This window comes from Peromyscus eremicus, chromosome 9 (genome assembly GCF_949786415.1).
Source record: "Peromyscus eremicus chromosome 9, PerEre_H2_v1, whole genome shotgun sequence".
Taxonomy (NCBI): domain Eukaryota; kingdom Metazoa; phylum Chordata; class Mammalia; order Rodentia; family Cricetidae; genus Peromyscus; species Peromyscus eremicus.
Window position 1 is genome coordinate 92,507,860 of NC_081425.1, and position 20,983 is coordinate 92,528,842.

The following is a 20,983-nucleotide window of genomic DNA, read 5'->3' on the forward strand; positions in this document are numbered from 1 at the left end:
GGGAAAAGCGTCTGTGAGACAAACAGGATGGCCTGGTGGAAAGCCTGGGTAAGTGAGGATAATCTGGGGAGGTGGGTCCCCTGCACCATGTTGGGTGATAAGCACTTGGTGGGGGGCAGAAAAAAGTAAAGGCTGAACCTGCTGGGCCAAGTCCTGGTGAGGAAGCTGGAAAAATAAAAATAAAAAAAAAGAACAAAAAGTCTGTCCATGCTTACAAAAGTTACTGCAGGGATGTGAAAAGCAAGACGGCCAGTTTAAAGTAAGACAAAACAGAACTTAAAAAAAAAAAAACAAATCGAGGCCAGCCTGGGCTACCAAGTGAGTTCCAGGAAAGGCGCAAAGCTACACAGAGAAACCCTGTCTCGAAAAACCAAAAAAAAAAAAAAAAAAAAAAAAAAAACTTGAAATGCAAAAGGGAAGAGGAAGGGGCTAGAGAGTCCAGAGGGAGACTTCTGCAGGAAAAGGGCACTTAACAGAGGGGCTTCTGTGCATGTGTGCAGTGTGTGAGTTTGTGCTTGGAGAGACTCCGGGAGGGAAGGTTGCTCCTTGCAGACATAGGGTATGTAAAACTTTGGAGAAAACTCGCTCTGTGTGGTTTGAATGTCCCGAGTGGGCTGGATCTAGACCTGGAGAAGCAGCCAGCATGGAGCATCAAGGCCTTGAATAACAGTCTAAGGAGTCTAGGGAGCTTAACTTTTGAACAATAGGGGGTTCCTGGAGCACTGTAAGCCAGAGAAAGCTCTGGGCCAACACACTGCCGTCCAAGGAAAACATCAATACCCACAGCTTAAGGTATGAAAGGGAGTAGACTCGTACCACAGAATTCCAGTGCTTATTTGTCAAAGTCAGGAGGAGGCGAGACCTAGCTCATGTACAACGGGATCACCGCATGAGCAGGCCCAAGGCTTCCTCATCTCAGCTGGGGCACTCTCAGAGAGAAAGCGGAGGCTCTGGGACATCAGGCAGCTTGCTCGGGTCCCTCATCAGCAAGCTTAGGCCAGAGAAAGCCTGAGTCTCTGCAGCAGCCCTCGGGCTCTTTGTAGGCGGAGGCCCCAAGCTTGTCCAGCTTCAGGGAAATCTTGGTCACACTGTCACTATCCAGAAAGAGCTTTAGGTGTAGACACCCCGGGCTCTGGACAGAGAGGACAGACGTAGAAGATAGGGTGAAAGGAGCTATTACTTCCTTCAGGGAAGGAGCCAGGACAGTGGCTCTCTCCAGTCGTACAGCAGGGAGATCTCAGTGTTGAGCGGTTCCTAAAGTCAGCTGCTGGACCAAATGGCCCGATGCCGGGCCCTGCACTCCATAGGGCAGGGGTAAGGGCCAACCTCTTGGGGACCAGAGTGGTGATGATGCTGGCACTCTCAGAACCTTCTGTGTGGGGACACTGCTACAGGCATCTCTCATTCAGTGTCGTTAGAGCCTCGCAAGAAGTCTGTAAGGCAGGTATCGATGGCCTCACACGCAAGTCAGGAAACTGAGACTCAGGTGCACTAGACAGGCACCGAAGTTGCCACACTAGTACGTGTTTAGGTCTGGGCAGCCTGAGTCCAGACACAGACTCAGTCACTCCGGGCCATTGACCCTTAGGAGAGCTGACTCGGGACAACAAGTCCTCTGTGTCTGGCCAGGCAGCCAGTGAGGACCAAATGTCCTCTGAGCACAAAACTGGATCAGAAACAGGACTTAGGGAGTGGCAGAATGGTCAGAGTGGGCCTGTCTTCGGAACAGGGCCCCCTTGATCCCCTTGAGGAAGCAGCCTGTGAAGGGATCAGGCAAAAGTATGGCAGCTCCTTCGTGCCTGTGACGGAAGGTGTTCTAGACATAGCAACCAGGACAGCCTGAATTACCTTTGCCTGGGATGTATCTGTCTGGACTCACCGTCCTCAGGGTAGCTCCATCAGGAGCCTGAGACCGCCCTACAGGGGCTGGAATAGATGCCTCCAGATCTCCACTCCAGACAGGCTCCCAGAATATTGCCCTCTTTCTATAACAACCTTAGCAAGGGAAGTGAGACAGACTTCTCAATGTGGGGATATTCCAGCCAGCCCTAGAGCTGCTGACAAATACTGGTCCCTGAAGGGTATGGGGACCCTCCTCAATCCATAGATCTCTGAGGTCAATTTGGAGCAGGGAGCAAAATAAGGAAGTGAGAACTCAAATGTTCCCCACCCCCATGCTCCCAGAAGACCAGCATGCCTATGGGTGAGGCTCTCTGCAGTGAAACATTCCAAAAAAAACCAGTGTCTGGGGAAGAGTGAATCATTGTAGAGTGGGAGAGGAAGACAGGGCTCAGATTCTGAGTCAGGCTGTGGGTGAAATGCCAGCAACACCATTTGCCACCAAACCCAGCTTCCTGGCCTGTACCTCGGAGCATTAACACCTAATATGACTCCTGGGATGGGGATGAGCTGAGCATTATGGCCGATACACTTTACAGAAGGAATACTCCAATGGCCTTCGAGTAGTAGCCGCACGTGACCTCACAACAAGGACTATGTGTGTGTGGACAGTGGAGCAGCGTCTGAGACCACACTGGCTCACCCCAGGAATTATTTCCAACAGTTCCCGTTATAAAACATGGTACAATAGATGGGACATGAAGATCAAGCAAAGGATGCAGAAAGATGTTTTGTTTCTTACTCTTAAGGACATACCATCCATGAGGACCTGTTCTGTATTTTCAGGGTCTACCCTGAGGCTTGGGTGGAAGGATGGATGGATAAATCAACAGAGGGAAAAAAGGAGAGATAGATGGAGGATGCTTGAAAGGAAACGAAGAAAACGGGAAGGAAATGGGGAGGGGAAGAAATGAGAGGGGAGTGGAAGGAAAGAGGAAGTGGGGAGAAGGGGGAGGGCAGGAGATGGTGTGAGGGTTGTGTAGGTGGGTAGAAAATTAGTGAACAGGTGGGTGATGGAGTGGGTAGGAAAGCAGGTGGGTAGATGGGAACAGTGGAAGAGCTGGTGAACAGGTGAGTGAATGACCAGTGTGGGTTTGACTAAACTCTCCATCTGAAGGACCTGGGTCTCCCCCATTCAATTCCTTCCACTCCTCGCCACTCCTTCCCCTAAAACACACACTTTCAAAGGGCCGTCCATCATAAACATCTGATAAATTATGCAGAACACACATATAAGCGGCCCTTGCACATGCCCTGGATTGGAGGCTTGTATGGCAAGGGTCTGTGTACTTTGGTTATCAAGTTTATTCTATAATCCATAGAACATCCTGCAGTTCTTTCTAAATGTCACCCTCTGCCCGATATGATCCCGTGGTCTTGCAAACCATCTGAGCCTGGAAGAGAGATGCTCATCTTCGCCCCTGGCCCTGTGAAATACCCACACCTCATCATAGGAGAGACCAGGACAGGTTTAGACCCTTCCTTGCAAATACAAAAACATGTCCAACTCCCCATTCCCTAGGCAGACACTCAGCTTTTAGAAATCATCCCTTATGAATTCATTTCCACCAATCAATCCTGTTGTGCACGGGCCTGGAGAAAGGTACATGTGACCAGTCTGCTACCTGCTCTCAGTCAACAGATGGTTTTGTTTTGTTTTGTTCTCTCTCTCTCTCTCTCTCTCTCTCTCTCTCTCTCTCTCTCTCTCTCTCTCTCTCTTAGTATAGATACAGATAATTTATTTTTATTTTATGTTCATTGGTGTTTTGCTTGCATGTATGTCTGTGTGAGGGTGTCAGAAGTCCTGGAACCAGAGTTATAGACAGTTGTGAGCTGCCATGTGTGTGCTGGGAATCGAACCAGGGTCCTCTGGAAGAATAGCCAGTGCTCTTAACTGCTGCCTCTGGTCCCAGCCACACCTGCCTGTTAGCTAAGGGGCAGGAGAGCTCAGCCGCTGTTCTGCAAGGCTCCATCTGTCTCAGTGCCTAGGGCAGGTCCTTAGCCTAACAGGGTGGACTACGAGGCCCTTATGCCCTTCCTGTACTTCCCACGATGAGCAGGCCTGGCTGTCTTGCAGGTTGAACAGGAGGGCGTCACTGTGAAGGGCAGTTCTCACTTCAACCCAGACCCTGATGCAGAAACCCTCTACAAAGCCATGAAGGGGATTGGTGAGTAACCATCTATGGCCTGACCACTGGGGCCCCACATGTTCACATTCCCAGAAAGGAGATACCAGGGACAGTCAGGCATTAAAGGTGTCCCCATTTTATTCTGAGTGGCTCCATTCCCCAGAGAATCACACCAGCTCTGAGGTCAGTGACTGTTCATTCCCAAGTAAGAACGACAGGGAAGGCTGTCAGTCTGAGATTTCTCACTTGTAAAACGGCTGCGAGAACTCTGGACCCACGGTGTCACTGTGAATTCAGAAGATGGATTGGCACAGGGCCTGCTGTGGGCATGGAGATGGGAGTTTAGATGCTGCACCAGGGGTACCAGCCACATGGATTCTGCAGCTTGTCCCCTGCCCCATGTTGGCTGGCCAGACGGCCAACCTCTTCCAGCACCACCCTCGCATGACTGTGAACGGCAGAGGACTGGCTTATGTTAGGACTGAGTCTCACTCCAGGTCGGAGTCACCCTTTGGCTGGCTCTGCCTAGTGAGTTGGGGCACTGAAGAGAACTACCATTCCCAGAGGTGCCTATACCAGATTCTCACACCCGCTGCTACCTGTGAAATCTTTACTATTATCCCTGCTTCCCACCTGAGCAAATGGAGGCTCCAGGAGCTGAGCCTACTTGTCCATGATCTACACAAGACCTACAGGGCAGGGTCTCAGACACAATGGTCTGGACTTTTAGTCATGACCTTCCTCTAATGTGACCAACATAAGGGAAGAGATTGAGGATATCTCACTAGGTCACACTTCAAAGGCTGGTGTCCAAAGACCCCTGTCACTGGTTTCTATACTATGAAGTCAAGCCTGAGCCACACCCCAACACTATGTAAGTTGGAGGTGGGGAACCAAGAGGTGAGCTACCTAGGTGCCTTGTTTACACTGTGGAAATTGGGCATTTGGGGCTATTCAGATAGTATGGCCCAAATGCCCAGCCAGCAGGCTCCTCCCCTCTCCCCTCCCCAGTCTTTTCTGATGCCCCCAAAGGAAAAGGGGATTCTCACATTGTACACCCTTGCAGGGACCAATGAGCAGGCCATCATAGATGTGCTCACCAAGAGAAGCAATGTGCAGAGGCAGCAGATCGCCAAGTCCTTCAAGGCTCAGTTTGGCAAGGTAAGCGGGAAGGGTGTTGAAGACTGAGCAGCTCCTCCGGGGATGGACACATACGCACAGGGGACATTGCATTAAAATGACCCTTTCAGTCATCTGTAGTTGTTGTTCTCGCTGTTCTGTTTTATCTGGCAGACCCATTTATAGCTCCCGAGCCCTGGCCTGGCATTGGCCGTGCATGGCCGGGCCCTGTTTCTTCTCCATTCTTTCTCCCTACAGTTCTCAGTTTTCCCTCAGGATCCAGCCTCGGCTCTCTTCAGCTCTGTCTGTCCCCACCATCTGAACCGGCCTCCCTCTTCCCTGCTCCCTGGCAGTGCATGCCCTGGCTCCCTTCTGTCCCACAGCACAGACACATGCTTCTCATGTTCACTTACATGTCCCTCATCTCTCCTGCCACTCTGCTCTCTAGGGGCACTCCAGCTTCTCTGAGCACAGAGCCAGGAATTTACAGGTACACATTAAATGACAGAAGTTTGTGTCTAGACGTGGGTGCCTGGAGCATCCCCCTCTGCTCACAGATTTAACACAAAAACATCTGTGATGGAGTGCAAGCATCCCCAGTGAAACCACACATTCGCAACTCCTTTTCCTTACCCCTCCAAGCTACACATTGTCCTCAGTGTCCAACATCAGAGAGGTGGAGTGACTTGCTGAGGTCCCAGACTTGTAAGCAACAGGTCTGACAAAGCCCTGTAAGGATCACCTGGGCATGGCTTAGTGGCTTCTTGTAGACGCGTGTGCCCTTAGAAAGAGACAGGTGTGAGATGGAATCTCCGAATCTCTCCCCTTCTTCCCTCTTTCCCCACTTGTTTTTTTTTTCTCCCCCTCACTGACTCGTTTAATGATGTAAGCATGATGCTGCCACGCCCAGATCTTGCCATCTTGAAAGCAATGGCAATTCTATTTTCTTGAGTTTAGAATGTGCCCAGAATGTTCACCGAGTTGCCGTACATCCCTGTCAGTCCATAAGCAATGGTGTGAAGCAGAAGTTCCATTATCCCTGTTTAATAGGTACAGATGATGATGTTTAGAGAGGCTCCTGGCCCAGGAGACTGACCACAGCAGCATGACACCTCCGTCATGTGGGAAGAAGAGTCTCGAGGCCAGGCCCCCACCTGCTGCCTGCACTCCGGGGGGGCTGGAGGACAAGTCATCTCACCTTTCCTTTTGCCCACCTTAGGACCTCACTGAGACCTTAAAGTCAGAGCTGAGTGGCAAATTTGAGAGACTCATCGTGGCCCTCATGTACCCACCCTACAGATACGAGGCCAAGGAGCTCCATGATGCCATGAAGGTACTCCCCTTTGCCATACATTAGAATGGCCATCGGGGCCCCAGCTTACCTCATGAGCTTGCAACCTGCTCCACCAGCCACCCACCAGCGGGGCTGGCCAGTCACAGTGAAGGCCCAGATCAGGGCTTCTTAGAATAGGGTTGGACCAGGAGTGCAGGGGAGCCAGAAACCCATCTCTACAGTCCAAGCCCTGCCCCTCGGTCATCCTTCACTTCTCACAACTCCTGTTACCTTCACAGATTAGTAGCGATGGAGACCTAGAAACCACAGTCATTCCTATTGAAAGGATACTTCCATGGTCTATGTCAGGCATTTTACAGCTGTGATCTCTAATCCCACCTTCAGGGTAGGGTGGTTCTTATCCTCATTGACAGAGGATGGGGAGGTGTCACCACCTGTATGAGACCACCCAGATAAAGAAGGAGAGCTGAGACACCTTGCCCCAATAGCTGTCACAAGAAAAAGGTGGGGATTCAATATCACCCTTCAACATATGCCCCATCAGAAGAGGGCAGAGCGGTGGCCACAGCTCCCGAGAAGACAATACAGGCAGAGCAGGAGACCAAGGGCAGAACACTCCAGAACATAGAGGCTTCTGTCCCCAGGGCTTAGGAACCAAAGAAGGAGTCATCATTGAGATCCTGGCTTCTCGGACCAAGAACCAGCTGAGAGAGATCATGAAAGCCTATGAGGAAGGTAAGGGGATTGCAAAGATGGCCGAGGTTTGGCAGCCTGTCAGGGAATAAGAGTCAGGCAGTTCCCAAGGGAACTAGGCCATACTGGAAAGGACCCTTTGGAGGGTCTTTTCATGCAGGTCCACCCAGTACCGACATGTGCCAAATCCTGTGCCCAACAGTAATTGAGCACAGCTCAGATATGGGAAGAGAGATGTGTGCTCAGCTGAGCTCATGTCCCTTAACGCTGTGGCATTACTGGGGAACAGAAGCAGCAGAGACAGGAGAGTACTTAGTGGCTGCCCATGGGCTAAGCCAGAACACTGGTCATCTGCTAGGGCCACATTATGCTAGAGGAGCCCCACTGGCCAACTCTCCCACAAAGTACACAGCCTGCCAGGCAAGCAAAGGCCAGCCAGTCCTCCACGTTGTGTACCTGGCCAGGGTCATCTGAAGGCTGTGGCTTTGCTGAATCTGGCAATATAATGGTCTCAATCCCACGGCCTTGGTCTGGATCTCCGGCCTAGTCTATTTCTCCCTTTGGCTTGGTTGTACATTTATGGCACTTTGGGGTCTGAATGATCACCTAGATGGGTGGCTACCACCAGGACATCTAACTGTTACACGTACACCTTCTGTGCCAAGAACTTGTCCTCCCATGGCAGAAGAGGGAGAAGTAGGTATGGGAGAGGAAAGTGGGCGCTGGCAGGCCCTGGGTCAGTCACTGCCCATGTCTTCTGCTTCTGTTTTCCTGCAGACTACGGGTCTAGCCTGGAAGAAGACATCCAAGCAGACACCAGTGGTTACCTGGAGCGGATTCTGGTGTGCCTCCTGCAGGTATCACAACCCAGACTCCAGGACTGTGGCTTGGAGATCCATAGCGCCCCACCCCGGCAGCAGCTCTTGAGCAATGCCTCTGAGTGAGGGCTGGGCACTGGGGAAACCCAGTGGTCTGGGGGCACCATCTGTGCCTCGGTATGAGAGGAGGGTCCTGACTGCAGAGGACCTCAGCTTTTGTGTGGCCACGTGCCAGGCTCTGCCCAGCTTAGCTCACTGAATCCACCATCCTACAAATGCCAAAAAATGACCATGAAGACAGCTGGCTGGCTTGTCTCATGGCCAGGAAGCAGCAGTCCTTCTTTACCTGCCCTCTGAACCCCACTGTCCCTCAGCCCGTGTTTTCTGATTGGTGACCTGCCTTACAGAGTGATTTCCTCTGATCCTAGGGCAGCAGAGACGATGTGAGCGGCTTTGTGGACCCAGGATTGGCCCTCCAAGATGCACAGGTGATTCTGCGCCCCAGCCTTAACACCTGAACCCTGAGCTTTATGAGTTGTCTTTAGCACAGACCCCACCCTACAGCCTCCACCTTGTGGTGATTAGGAAGAAAGTGAGGTATCTGAGAAGCGCAGCAGAAAATGGAGAAGCTGGGGAGTGAAGGAACGAGGGTGCTCCTGGCAGAGCCATCCTCTCCGAGCCCAGAGCTCACTCATATGCAGATCTCTGTGTATCCGTCTATTGGGAGAGTGCTTGTTACTCAGTGTTCTCAGAGCAGTGGGAGAGGGAGCATTTCCTAAAGCAGCTTCTGGCCCCAGACAGAGAAGAGCCTTAAGCCAACACTATTGGTGGAACAGGAGCTCAGGACAGTGAGCCGCCATATTGGGCTGTCCAAGTGAATGGTAGCTAACTCACAGCCCTGGCTCTGGGGCTCTGGTGTTCTCCCTCACCTCCTTGTGTCTCAATACTAGGATCTGTATGCAGCGGGTGAGAAGATCCATGGGACCGATGAGATGAAATTTATCACCATCCTGTGTACACGCAGTGCCACTCACCTGATGAGAGGTACGGAGCAGAGGGGGAAATGCAGGGGTGCATGGCGCCCTAGGCACATGACCTGTTCTTTGTGTGGAAGGTCTCATGTGTAGTCTTATGTGGCTTAGGCTTGGGAAGAGAGCCATGAATACCTGAACTCTTCACCCTGTGCCATGAGGGAGGCAAAGATGGCACGCTGACATGCAGTATGTAATCTATGTGTCCCTTGAGTAACTCCTTCTCTCCATAGTGTTCGAGGAATATGAAAAAATTGCCAACAAGAGCATTGAGGACAGCATCAAGAGCGAGACCCATGGTTCACTGGAGGAGGCCATGCTCACTGTGGGTAAGAAGGGGGCTTGGCTCTTGGCACATGCATCCACAGCCCAAGAAGGTGATAGCAAGTAACTGGAGTTCTATACTCAAGGCACACCTCCCCACCCCCAATGCTCTCAATCTGCACCCTTTAGCCCAGGTCCCCGGGACCACAGCACTCAAGAGTGTCAGTGTGGCCTGCTGAGAACTATTCTTTGTGCTGTTTATATAGTCCCCCATGATGCATGAGTGTGCTTGTGTGTGAGTGTGTATACACATGAGTGTTACCACAATGACCTCAGGACCAGGGCCCAGGGCTACCCACAAATATTTGGAGAGCATTCTGCCTCTGTTCCTGTAGCCCTGCCCAAAGCCACCTTTCTGGATCGAATCTAAGTAGCTAATTGAAGAAACGAGGGTGTGTGATTTGAGTCCCAAGCAAGAGAAACATGGAAAACTTTGCCTGCAACAGAAGACCGAGTCAGCTTACCATAACCTGTCCATAGCACATCTTGGGTCTAAAGCTGAAACCATATGGGAAGAGTCACAGTAGAGCAGACACCTGAGCCAAGCAGAAGGACACCCACATATCACCTTACATAATGGAGCTGAGATGAGGACTCCTAGGCTAGGCATTTACCTCCACCCCAGGCTTGCCTCTGGAGGCCAGTAGCTAAGGTCTCCTCTCTCTATCCCCATGTCTCCAGTAGTTACTAACATCTGAGGTTCTCAGGCCAGCTTTGATGACTGTGGTAAAGTTTATTTGGTTTATACTATGTTACAAGAGTTAAACACACACTCTGATGTTACCTAGGATTCTACTCATAGACCCTAAATCCTAATGCCTCCTAAACAGCAAACGTGTACAGGACCACACTGTAATGGGCAGTTCCTGCTCATTTTTCTTCAAGTCTTAGTCACCCTTAGGTCACAGATGTGTCAGAAGGTTGAGTAACAAAGTCACACAGAATCAAGACAGAGTTTATATACATTCCTACCTCCCACACAGCCCACACTCTCAAAGTCTTGCGTTAAAACACCATCACCCAACACAAATGTCACAATCCATGAAATAAATTTCTATGGAAAGGAAAAAAATAAGGTCCATGTTCCAGGCCAACAACTCCTAGCACCCTAGTCCTTAAAGCCAAGCCTCTTTTGTTACATGAAAATTCAAAATGTGGGTTTCTAACTCACTGGGAACTCTGAGACCTATAGCCACCATTCTGTGGCAACCTATGTGGAACCAAGTCATCAAATTCTATGTGGAGATGCTTCCTGAATGTGACAGCTTAAAGATGCCCTCTAGAAGACCCAAGTTGGTGATTCCAGATGAGCCCCACAGGTGCCCAGTGCATTTCACATCTCACCCTTTGGCCTGGCTGCTCAGGGCTTTTGGAGCTGTGCCCATTGCCCAAGGCTCTGCTCCTTGCCTCACTCTCTCTGCCCCACACAAAGCCTTCATTTTGAAGCTGGGTGGCACACAAAGAAACATGTCAGCCTTTACACAATACTAACCCTTAATGCCCACAGGAACATATAAACAAACACAAGACTATGCAACACCACCTACACCCTTCTGCTATTATTAATAGAGTTTTCTTGTTTGCCAGTGAAATGCACTCGGAACCTCCACAGCTACTTTGCAGAGAGACTCTACTACGCCATGAAGGTAACTGTTCTGGCTGCGGCCTCCTTTAGAGTCGGCCCTCTATGATGCCAGATGCACAGCCAGGGTGCTCAGAGCTGCTGCTGTCTGAACTCTGGGTCCCTTTGTCCTACTCTCATGCATCAGAAGGGTTTGCATTCCCAGATGGCAAACTAGGCCTAGGGAAGGGAAGCCTCATCTCCAGAAGGTGCATTTGAGCAGCTGCATTGACTGGTGTTCCTTGAAGGCTCACTGAACCTTGACACCTCTGTGAGGTCCATATCACACCTGCCATCTGAAGTGTGGTGAAACTAAGACTTGTTCAAGGTCACATGGCTGCTAAGTGGTTGAGCCATGCATCCATCTTGTGCCCATAGGGTTGTGCTTTTCATTACACTATACCTCCTCTTTGAGAACAAATTGGTTGTTGCAGGCCCTATGTGGGCACAGCTGGAACCCCAACACCCTTGACATAGGCAGACTCTAGGGACATTGCCACATCTGGCATGTCATTTTTCCTACCCATGACCAGGTGCTAGCTTCAGAGTGCCTGTTGTTTACAAGGCTTCCCTGGCCACAGAAGTGGACATGCTGCTCCTTACAAGTAGACCTGTTGGAATTGGGAACTACACTGGAGGAGAGACATTTACAGTAATTATCAGTGACTAATGTCAGTGCCCAGCTTCTCTAGTACATGACGCTGGCACCATCTAAAGCGAGAGTCATACCATCACCCCCAAGCCTTCTGAACACCTTGTCCCATGAAGGACAGAGTGTGCTATTTCCTTGGTCATGAAGCTCCATTTGACTCAAGGCTAGTCAGGGATAAGAGAGAACCAGAAGGTCCTGCTCATGAAATGGCCAGTGGAGTAACCTTGACAGTGACACTGTCCAAAGAAGAAATCTTCCTGGAGTTCCTGTGTCTAGAACCTGGTGCAGTACATCAAATGCATACAGCAACTTGAGGCAGTGGGCTTCAGGAAGAAAAGGCACAGCCAATGAGTGAGGAGATTGAGAAAGAGGAGCCCTTTGTCACGGGCTGTAGATGCAGCTCAGTGCTAGAGCACTTGCCTAGCATGCACAAGTCCTGGGGTTCAATCCCTAGCAGCACCAAAGAAAAGAATTCTGAAAAGAAAAAAACTGTGTCATTAAAACCCACCTCTTGTGTTCTCCCTGCTGAAGCAGAGGCCCATTCCTACACTTCTGGCCCTTTATAAATCCCCACGCAGGTTTGTCCATCCTCACAGAGGTAGATAGGAAATGTGCAACATGGCGGTTGATTGTCACTGTCTTATCCAGGGAGCAGGGACACGTGATGGGACGCTGATAAGGAACATCGTTTCAAGGAGCGAGATTGATTTAAACCTTATCAAGTGTCAGTTCCAGAAGATGTATGGCAAGACTCTCAGCAGCATGATCATGGTAAGACGCAGGTCCCCAACTTTACTGCCAACTTGTGACACAGACACTCTGGACATGGGGTGTTATGACTGATGTCACAGGTGACCATCCCTTCTCAGTGGGCATCTCACACTTGTACTGGTTCCCATGTGGCACATGCAGGGACTGGGAAGGAGGGAAGTGTAACTATGGATGTAGCAGAAGAGTATGTGCAGACTAATGGAGCTCAGAGGGCTGCCCTTGTCCCAGAAAGGGGCTTTTCATTTGAGCTGTGGAATACACCAAAGCCTCGTGAAAGGAACCATTTCTGAAGGAGCGATGACACTAAGTAGTTCCGTAGACATCAGAATTCCCTTCCAACCCACATCTAAGGAGTCCTCGTAGTGAACTCTTAGGCTCCAGTGATCACTTACCTACATTCCAATTAGTGGAAGTGCCAGGGTGCTAAGTGTAGAGGGATGGCATCATGCTATGACTGAAACCATCAGCCTGTCTGGAAGCTAACACTTTTTTTTTCATTGCCAGAAATCGAATCATGGCAAGCATATCCATCCCTAAGTCTTCCTTAGCTGCTCAGTCAAGTGGCTAGTTCTCCTACCAGGGTGGATTATTGACTACGTTTGAGAAGTAATTCACAGTTTACATATAACTGGCCCTGTGCATTTGCTGGTTCAGACAACCAAGGACCAAAACCATTCAGGAAAAGATGTATCTGTACTGAACATGTACATACTTTTTTTCTTGTCATACCTGAACAGTATGGTATGACTATTTACATAGTATTCCCATTGCATTAGATATTATAAATAATCTAGAGGTCGAACATGTACATACTTTTTTTCTTGTCATACCTGAACAGTATGGTATGACTATTTACATAGTATTCCCATTGCATTAGATATTATAAATAATCTAGAGGTTGTTTACAGTATAGGAGGTTGTGCATAACTTATAGCCAAGGCCAGAGGCATTACCTATCAGGGACTTGGGCATATATATTTCGGTATCCATGGAGTCCTGGAACCGTTCTCCAATGGATACTGAGGGACAGCTGTATATTTAAAAAGCACTGCCTTAAGAGGTTTCAGGTAGGATGGCGTCAGGGAAGCAGGCAGGAGGACAGAGGAGTTGGAATTATTATTTGTTGCATTTTAGACTTCGCAGTCAACTTGTCAGGAGACAGGAGACTAAGCACAGGCCAGCCAGTGCTGCTGCTAGGTCACCCACAAGGTGTACCTCATCACATTTACAGATGAGAGAACAGGTCTCAGGGAGGCGAAAGGAGGCGCTGTGTGCGTTAACAGAGCCATGGGCCAGGCCTGCAGGACCTAAACCCAAGCTGTCTCTGCCCCATGCTCTATGTCTAGATGTGACTCTGGGTTCCTCGCTTTCAGTGGGGCTCCCTGAAGTGCCCTAGCAGGTGTTGAATACGTATGGATCATGTTGTATAAGTGAATGGCTCTGGACCTCTGGTCCTAAGAGAAACATTAGGGAGAACCCTGGGGAAGTTGACTCTATAAGGAAACCACCCACAAGCCTTCCTTGTCTAAGAGCTTAGGAGTGGCTCAATCTCCGTGAGTCATTTCCCACAAACCCCTTCCCGGCCCGCTCATTTAGCTGGACAGAGAATCAAAAGAGGAATCAAAGGAATAGCCTGAGATGAGAAAAAAGAGGAATGGCATTACATGGAACTGTGGTGTAGAAACCCTTGAAGGGACAGGCCCCACCCAAGGAGCACAACTCTGAGCCAAGGTAACAGAGGAGCAAGGCCAACATCACAACGCCCCCCCTTCTAACCCACATGTGCCTCCTTCCTCCAGGGTGACACCAGTGGTGACTACAAGAATGCCCTGCTGAACCTTGTGGGCAGTGACCCCTGAAGACATCCGAAGACCAAGGGCAGGAAGTGTGAGCCGTAGGGCCTGCGGCTTCAGCCCTGACCATCGGTGGGGTGGGGGTGGGGAACACCTCGTCCAGCTTTTAGTCTTTGTCACCCAATTTCCAGTGCTTCTCACCCAATGCTTCTGACCCAGAAGGTGAGACCAGCCTGGGTTCGTCTTTGCACCTCTCCCCTGAGTCATTTCTAGGTGTTGCACCAGGCCCACCCTAGCGTTACCTCTGATCAAGCAGAAACATCAGCGTTCAGGAACAAGCAGGAGCTTGAGGGTCACTCCTTCCTCCCACAAAAGCTCCTGGGCACAGGTTACATAGATGCCTTGACTCTGGCCCAACTACTGAATCAGGGTCTTTGGAGAAGGAGCCAGCCAACATGGATTTCTAGCAGGTGTCTTAGCCGATGAGCTACATCATCAGACAGCCAGTGGGGGTGTTGGAGAACCCTGCTATTTTAGAAAACACAGCCATGGGAATGGAGAAAGAGCCATATCTCTGCCATTTGGGATGTCTGTAACATTCACTGTCCAGAAATTGTTAGGTTGTAGATGAACAAAAATTCTTACACCGTCCTAATAACAGTCATTAGATTAGACTACGAACCAGTCTTGACCCAAGTCCACTGTGGCCTGAGAGACTCAGGCTTGTCCAGGCCTTGGCCAAATCAGCTACTTGTTCCCTCCATGGTGAAGCCTGCAGATTAGGAAGGCACCCAACCCTGCTTATGAATCCTGACCTCCTCCTGGTCTCCAAGCCTGAAGAAGCTGAGAGAACTTTTCCTAATATTCATCGAGCTTTCAGAATCATAAATATTTGTACTTTCAAAAAGTCTGTGGATTTGTACGGGGTATGTGTGCATGCACTGGGGTGGAGGGTATGCTTGCCTACTGAGGAGGCCAGAGGTCAACATCAAATTGTCTTCTTCAATTTCTGCTCCACCTTTATTTTTTGTTGTTCTGTTTCTTGAGACAGGGTTTCTCTGTGAAGTCCTGGCTGTCCTGGAGCTAGCTAGCTCTGCAGACCAGGCTGGCCTCGAACTCAGAGATTTGCCTGCTGGGACTAAAGGTGTGGGCCACCCTGCCTGGCTCTCCACCTCATTTTTGAGACAGGGTCTCTCAGTGAACCTGGAGTTCACGATGTCCACTAAGCTTACTGACAGGTGGGCTCCTGGGCCCTGCCTGTCTCCATTCCGCGGTAATGAGGTTACAGACATGGAACCCATGCCCAGCTTTTATGTGAGTGTTGGGGATCCCAACTCAAGTCCCCGGGCTTGCGCAGTGAGCCCTTTACCCTCTGAGCCACTGCCCAGCTCTATCAGTGGATGTTTAGCAGTGCTCAGAGTGAGAAACAGCTTTAGGGGGAGAACCTGTGGCCATTTCCCTAAGGGAACGCTTGGAGTGACACGTGTCCAATGTTGCTCTGGGGACAGAACTTCTAAATGATGATCGTTTGCATTCCCTTCCCAGTTTGTCCAAATTCCATTATCTCAGGGCTAGACAGGGTATTATAGTTAGCTGAAGCTTCTCTGTATTCTATAGCACTCATGCACCCAGGGTGGTCCTTGCTGAACTCGGCATATATAGGGTATACTTGGCCGCAGCCAGAGATGTGACTTACTGGTTTCTTGGATGGCGCTGTCTTTTTCCTGTGTCTGTAGAGCCCTTCCCACCTCAGACAAGTCTGCCCCATCGTGCCCACTGCTTGCCATGCTCTATCAAAGCACAAAATGTTCAATGGTTTGTCAGAAGCAGGCCACATATTCCATTAAGAATGCCCAAGCTAAATTTCTGTAGTCCTTCCAACTGCCCCTCCTGGATCCTGATTTCAGCCAGGGTCTCTGAACGTGTTCTAGCTTGCAAACTCCAAAGAGTGGCCCCAAGGGTAGAGGCACTTCCTGAATGAGAGGTCAGGATAGAAAAGGCATGGGCTCAGCATGGAGGATGGGCTCTGGCTCTGCCATGCGGGCTCTACGACTCTTAGTCACTTTCTCTGTGTATGTTTATTGTCCTTACCTGTCAATGCAGGTAGGATCCTATATATCAAACAACCCTGGACCAGGGGTGTAAACCATAGTTTTCTGGTGCTCTCGATTGGATAGGTCAGGAACTCAACCATGGATCAGTAACAATGTCTTATCTCTACTCTGAAACATCTGGAGATGGCACAGAGAAAAGCTAAGGGTCAGGGCAAGTAGAGCAGAAGACTAGAAACTTCTACACCTGTGTCGGGTGCCTGGCGAGTCATGGAAGACTGCATTCCACTGTGCCATAGAACCTAGGCTCTTACATACAGCCTTCCTGGCATGGGAGCCTCAGGGTGGGAGAGTTCTTTGTTAGCTTAAGTTACCATAGTCACCCAGTGGGCAAGGAAGACACTGTATTGTCTTCTGTGAGTCATATGGCAGCATTTTCCCCAGGTCCTATTGATTAAAGACATCACATGGCACCCCACATTCAAGAAAATGGGACACTGACCTCATCTGTCAATGGGAAAAGGGTCAAACAGTTGGGGGTTATATTTTAATTCATCACTAGTGGTTCCCAAAATATATCACAGTGTGCAGCACAGTCTACTCGTATGAAAGGCTGCCATCGGTGGGGCTGGAGCGAGCTTTGGAAGCCTTGCAGGGCCAGGCCTCAAACTGCAATGCCAGGTTGTAGGGCTGCTGTAGGTCCCAGAGAAGGCTTCCTTGTTCACTGGAGCCCCCATAACATCAGCTTTATGTTCAGCTGTGAGCACTGTGAAGAACTCACACTTTTCCTCCACTGCTCTGGGTGCTGGAAAACCTAAGGGCATGGTGTGGTCTGTCAGCTCCTAGTGGGGCTGTCTTCCCAGCTTGCAGATGGCTGCCATCTCTCTATGTTCTCACACAGTCCTCTGTCCTTTGTGCTCACCTACAGAGAAAAACAATGCTGTCTTTCTCTTTCATATCACCAGTCCCAGCATGAGAAACCACCCAGCCCTACTCACCTGCAAAGGCCCCGTCTCAAATGCCATCACACTAGGAGGGTAGGGGAGCTTCCTCTACGGGCATTCAGTCTACAACACTGCATTGCTGAAGCATGGCCACTGTACTAACAGCTGTGGCAGCATGTGTCACCTGGATCCTGTCCTGGGTGATGACACCTTTTTCCTTCTTTTTAACAGGCAAAGTCCTATGTCCAGCTTCCATTCAGTGCCGAGTCACTGTCTACCCAAGTGGTTCAGGAGGAATTAGGATTTCTCAGCACTACATTCGCATACCCACCAGCAGCTCAGTGGGTACACAATTTGCTCAGAGGCCACCCCAAAACAGACTTCGTGTGGAGGCTGCCCAGGAAATACCGTGTCCAGGTTCACACCTCACAGAATAATCTGCTTTAAGATAATCACACAAAACAGAACACATGGCCATGTCTCATAGAAGAGGACACTGGGGCAGGATAGCCACAGGCCTCCTTTCCTCCGTGCTCTCAGTACAAGAGGGGTCACGTGATATCACTGCCAGGTGGTTGCATTGGGTATAATTTAGCACATGACCCTGGTGGTGGCCAGAGAAGAAAAGGGATGTGACTAATGCCCCCCTTAGTGCTCCAGATAACTTTGTTGGTACAACCTTTGGGCCACATTGATCAATCCCATTCCAAAGACATGGTTGCAATTGTTATGTGGGACTTTTAAAAACACACCCGGTTTAAAGAAACTTTAGGGTCTGCTTAGTGCAACTGCAGCACAAGAGGAAAATGGAGTCATGATTCTCCGTTAGCTGAAGTTTTCGGCCTCCTGTACCTTCTCTGAGGCCCATCCATGCACTTCTCCGATTCCAGCTACAGCAGCAACCCTCCATCTCTCCCAGCATCACCCAGTGACATTTGAACACTCTGGCCTGTCTTTAGCAAGAATCCTGTTTGGTGGCTTTTGTCAGAGTTCCCTTTACCCCTGTGTCTCCACTGACCCTTAACCCTGCTCCTTGATTCTAAGTCCCCTTCACTCCTGCTGTCCCCAGAGCTAAGAAGGATCTGTGGGAGGTCTCTTTTCCCTTCATGCAAGCCCCGAATAGAATCCACTTTTACAACTTGAGCTGTGGCGCAGCTCTGGTTTCTCTGTGACCATGGGTCCTCTCTGCTCGTGGTCTAGCCATGACTCTGGCCTGGTGTTCCTGCTTCTTAGCTCTCTCGGAGAGATAACATACCCAGGGGTCCGCTCCAGCCTGCCTTGGAGGTGTGTAACTGACTCCCTTAGAGCTAGATTCCATTTTCTCCACTACAACGTGAGCTAGCGAACAAGGACTGAGCTGGGCCCAGAAAATTGAGCCCATATCCGTTCTATGGCTGTGATTTGAAACAGCCTTCTTCCTGTAAGAGCTTCTGAGGGCTTCCAATAACCTTTCAGGAATTCCTTTCTGCTCAGGCATCTGTAGCAGATGGCCCTGCTGGAAGCCCTGTTACACAGTATTACTGTTCTATCCCGTTTTTCTCAGAAAAACTGAGTGTTGTGAAGGTAAGAACCTTGCCCTGTTCATTTCCGAATATTCAGTGTCTGAGTCAGTTACTTTTCTATTTGCTATAACCAAATAGCTGACATAAATAACTTAAAATCAGAAAGAGGTATTTGGGCCCATGGTTTCAAAGGGTTTGGTCCATGGCTATTCTGTCCACATTAACTTGAGCAGAGCATCACAGTGCTAGGAACATATGTCGACAAGGTTCTAGCATCATAGCAAGCAGAATGAGAGAAGAAGGTGCCAGATATCACCAAAGACCCCTATGACCTACTTCTTCCAGCTAGGCCCCACCTCCTAAACTTTCAAGAACCTCCCCAAATGGCACTACCAACTTAGGACCAGGTATTTAAAAGGTCAGCATTTGGGGACAATTCGGATTCAAAACATCAACTATGTCTACCGTGCATCTGGCGTTCAGTGAATGTTTTCCAATGAACAACAAATAAGGGTACAGAATTCGAGGACAAAACATCTCACAGGTGTTAAACGGGGTCAATCCTTTGTGGTCTCCCATTCTGGGGAGTCTCTGTGGCTCCTCAGCCAGCCCCACTAAACAATAGCTCAGAGGCAGGTCTAAGGGACGACCGTGGCTGCTCTCAGCTCTTTTGATCCTAGGCCTTGTTTCTCTGAGTCTGCCACTGTTGGAACCCCTTGAGAGGGCTGTACCTGTCAACCAGTCAAGGGAGGCATAAGGGTGGTGACCAGAGTAAGCACTCAGCCTTGGTATCTTCCTGAGAGAGGGCAAGGCTGGAATGTTGGGCTTGGCCTAGCTAGTGTTTATTCTTGAGCCATGGAAGGATTTTATTCCTGGAAGTTGAATACTTAGGTAATATCAGGATCCTCTTGGCAAGAAATAAAAAGGGGGGATGAATTTGCGGTCAGCTCTTCACTGTTACCGGAATTACGAATTCTACGTGGTGCCAGATTGGGGCTAGGCCAGGTAAAATGTCAAGGTAAAGCTTGCACCACTAAAGGCTGACTCAACACTCATCAGGTAGACAGGGCAGGAAAGAACATTCCCTTCTGGGAAGAAGGAACGCAAACAGCAGAAGGGACCTGGTCTGTCCCAGACACGATAAAGGAAGGGTGTGTCAAGCCCACAGAGATAGTAAGATGTCAGGCAAGTGAGTGCAGGCTCAGAGGGTTCCCACGGGCGGTTGGGGGCCCTGGCTGGGATAGGCAAGGGAGCACCTTCACCTACGCTTGGAAGAGATTCTGCCAATGGTATGACAACCTTGCAAACAGAAACCTGGGGCTAAAGCCATGCCATACTTGCAGCCTAACACTTTGGGTTTCTGGGTCAACTCTATAGGAGGCTGGTCTTAACAACCCTCATTCTAGAAAGCACTTATAAATGTGATGGTACCCCAAACCTGTGCACTCCTGTCCCCTCAGTAAAGAGCAGGCCCTGGCAAACCATAACTCTTACCGAGACCTTAAGTATCTGAAATTCATCAGTGAGCCCCAAGCCTAAGCCCGAGGCTCCAGACACTTTCATGGCTCCTTCAGAACAGGAGGTCAAGGTGGGCTCTGCCCGACTCAGTGGCCTGTGTTTTTCCTTATCCCTCTGCCAGACCATTCCTGGCTCTGGGCCTGGCCCTTGGGCTACCATCTGATGGAATACCAAGACCACCTGCTTGGTAATTGGGGCTTGCCTCCTGTCAGTGTCTGTCAGTCCTGAATGCTCAGTGTGCCTGATACTCAGTAATGAGTAGACATGGCCCACTTAGTCTGTCTAGACCATTTAGTAACTCCCTAGGGCCGCTATTTTGTGGCTACATCTTCCTCTCCAAAACTCAGTAATTCTTCTGTTCCCAGAATGCTTTGCTGCTGAAGCATGTTGTTTGGTCATGGTGAACTGTCACCTCCCCACAGTTACCCTGTCTCTGCTGCCTCCGGCTTCTGGCCGCTGAGCTTCTCATCCTGAACTTTTCCCTATGCCATGTCATATGTTGGCACTAAGGGAACAAAGACAGGGTCCCTTGCAGATAATGAGGTCACCCTTCCCCCGCCTTCCGGTGTCACTGTAATGACTCATAAAGCCTCCCTCTGTCCACAGCATCACACTGGACAGCCAGGGAGGGCTCAACGCAAGCTCCATCCCTGGGTGAAGGGGCACCAAGGTGGCCTGGAATGCTGCTCTCACAGTGCCCTCTAGTGGTGGCTTCCTTTGACCGGAAGTTAATGCTAAATGGCATTAACTCTGGCTCCCAGGGGCCCTTGCTGAGAGAAACCCTGGAGGGAAAACCCTGGCCCTCCTCAGCACTGGGATGGGAT

General features: G+C 50.0%; 1 protein-coding gene and 1 long non-coding RNA gene across 2 annotated transcripts; one reads left to right on the forward strand and one right to left on the reverse strand.

Moving 5' to 3' along the window:
- The first annotated feature begins 1,284 nt into the window (after positions 1-1,284).
- Positions 1,285-15,021, forward strand: LOC131919082 (annexin A8). Its single transcript, XM_059273140.1, has 12 exons — positions 1,285-1,314; positions 3,977-4,067; positions 5,095-5,189; positions 6,367-6,480; positions 7,086-7,176; positions 7,912-7,991; positions 8,381-8,440; positions 8,903-8,996; positions 9,217-9,312; positions 10,895-10,953; positions 12,229-12,351; positions 14,151-15,021. Exons 1-12 carry the CDS (start codon positions 1,285-1,287, stop codon positions 14,208-14,210), a joined length of 993 nt encoding a protein of 330 aa, XP_059129123.1. The 3' UTR covers positions 14,211-15,021.
- Positions 15,022-16,703: 1,682 nt separating this feature from the next.
- On the reverse strand, positions 16,704-20,663 carry LOC131920143 (uncharacterized). Its single transcript, XR_009381516.1, has 2 exons — positions 20,586-20,663; positions 16,704-17,117 (listed from the first exon to the last, which is right to left on the reverse strand). It is a non-coding gene; the product is annotated as an uncharacterized LOC131920143 (long non-coding RNA).
- Positions 20,664-20,983: the final 320 nt, after the last annotated feature.

What these genes read in the sequence shown, in the direction of transcription:
- LOC131919082 (XM_059273140.1), top strand. Translation starts at nt 1,285, where the DNA reads ATGCCGGGCCCTGCACTCCATAGGGCAGGG. An exon ending in CTGCACTCCATAGGGCAGGG is followed by an intron (nt 1,315 to 3,976) that starts GTAAGGGCCAAC and finishes GCTGTCTTGCAG; the next exon opens with GTTGAACAGGAGGGCGTCAC. An exon ending in GACTCTACTACGCCATGAAG is followed by an intron (nt 10,954 to 12,228) that starts GTAACTGTTCTG and finishes TGTCTTATCCAG; the next exon opens with GGAGCAGGGACACGTGATGG.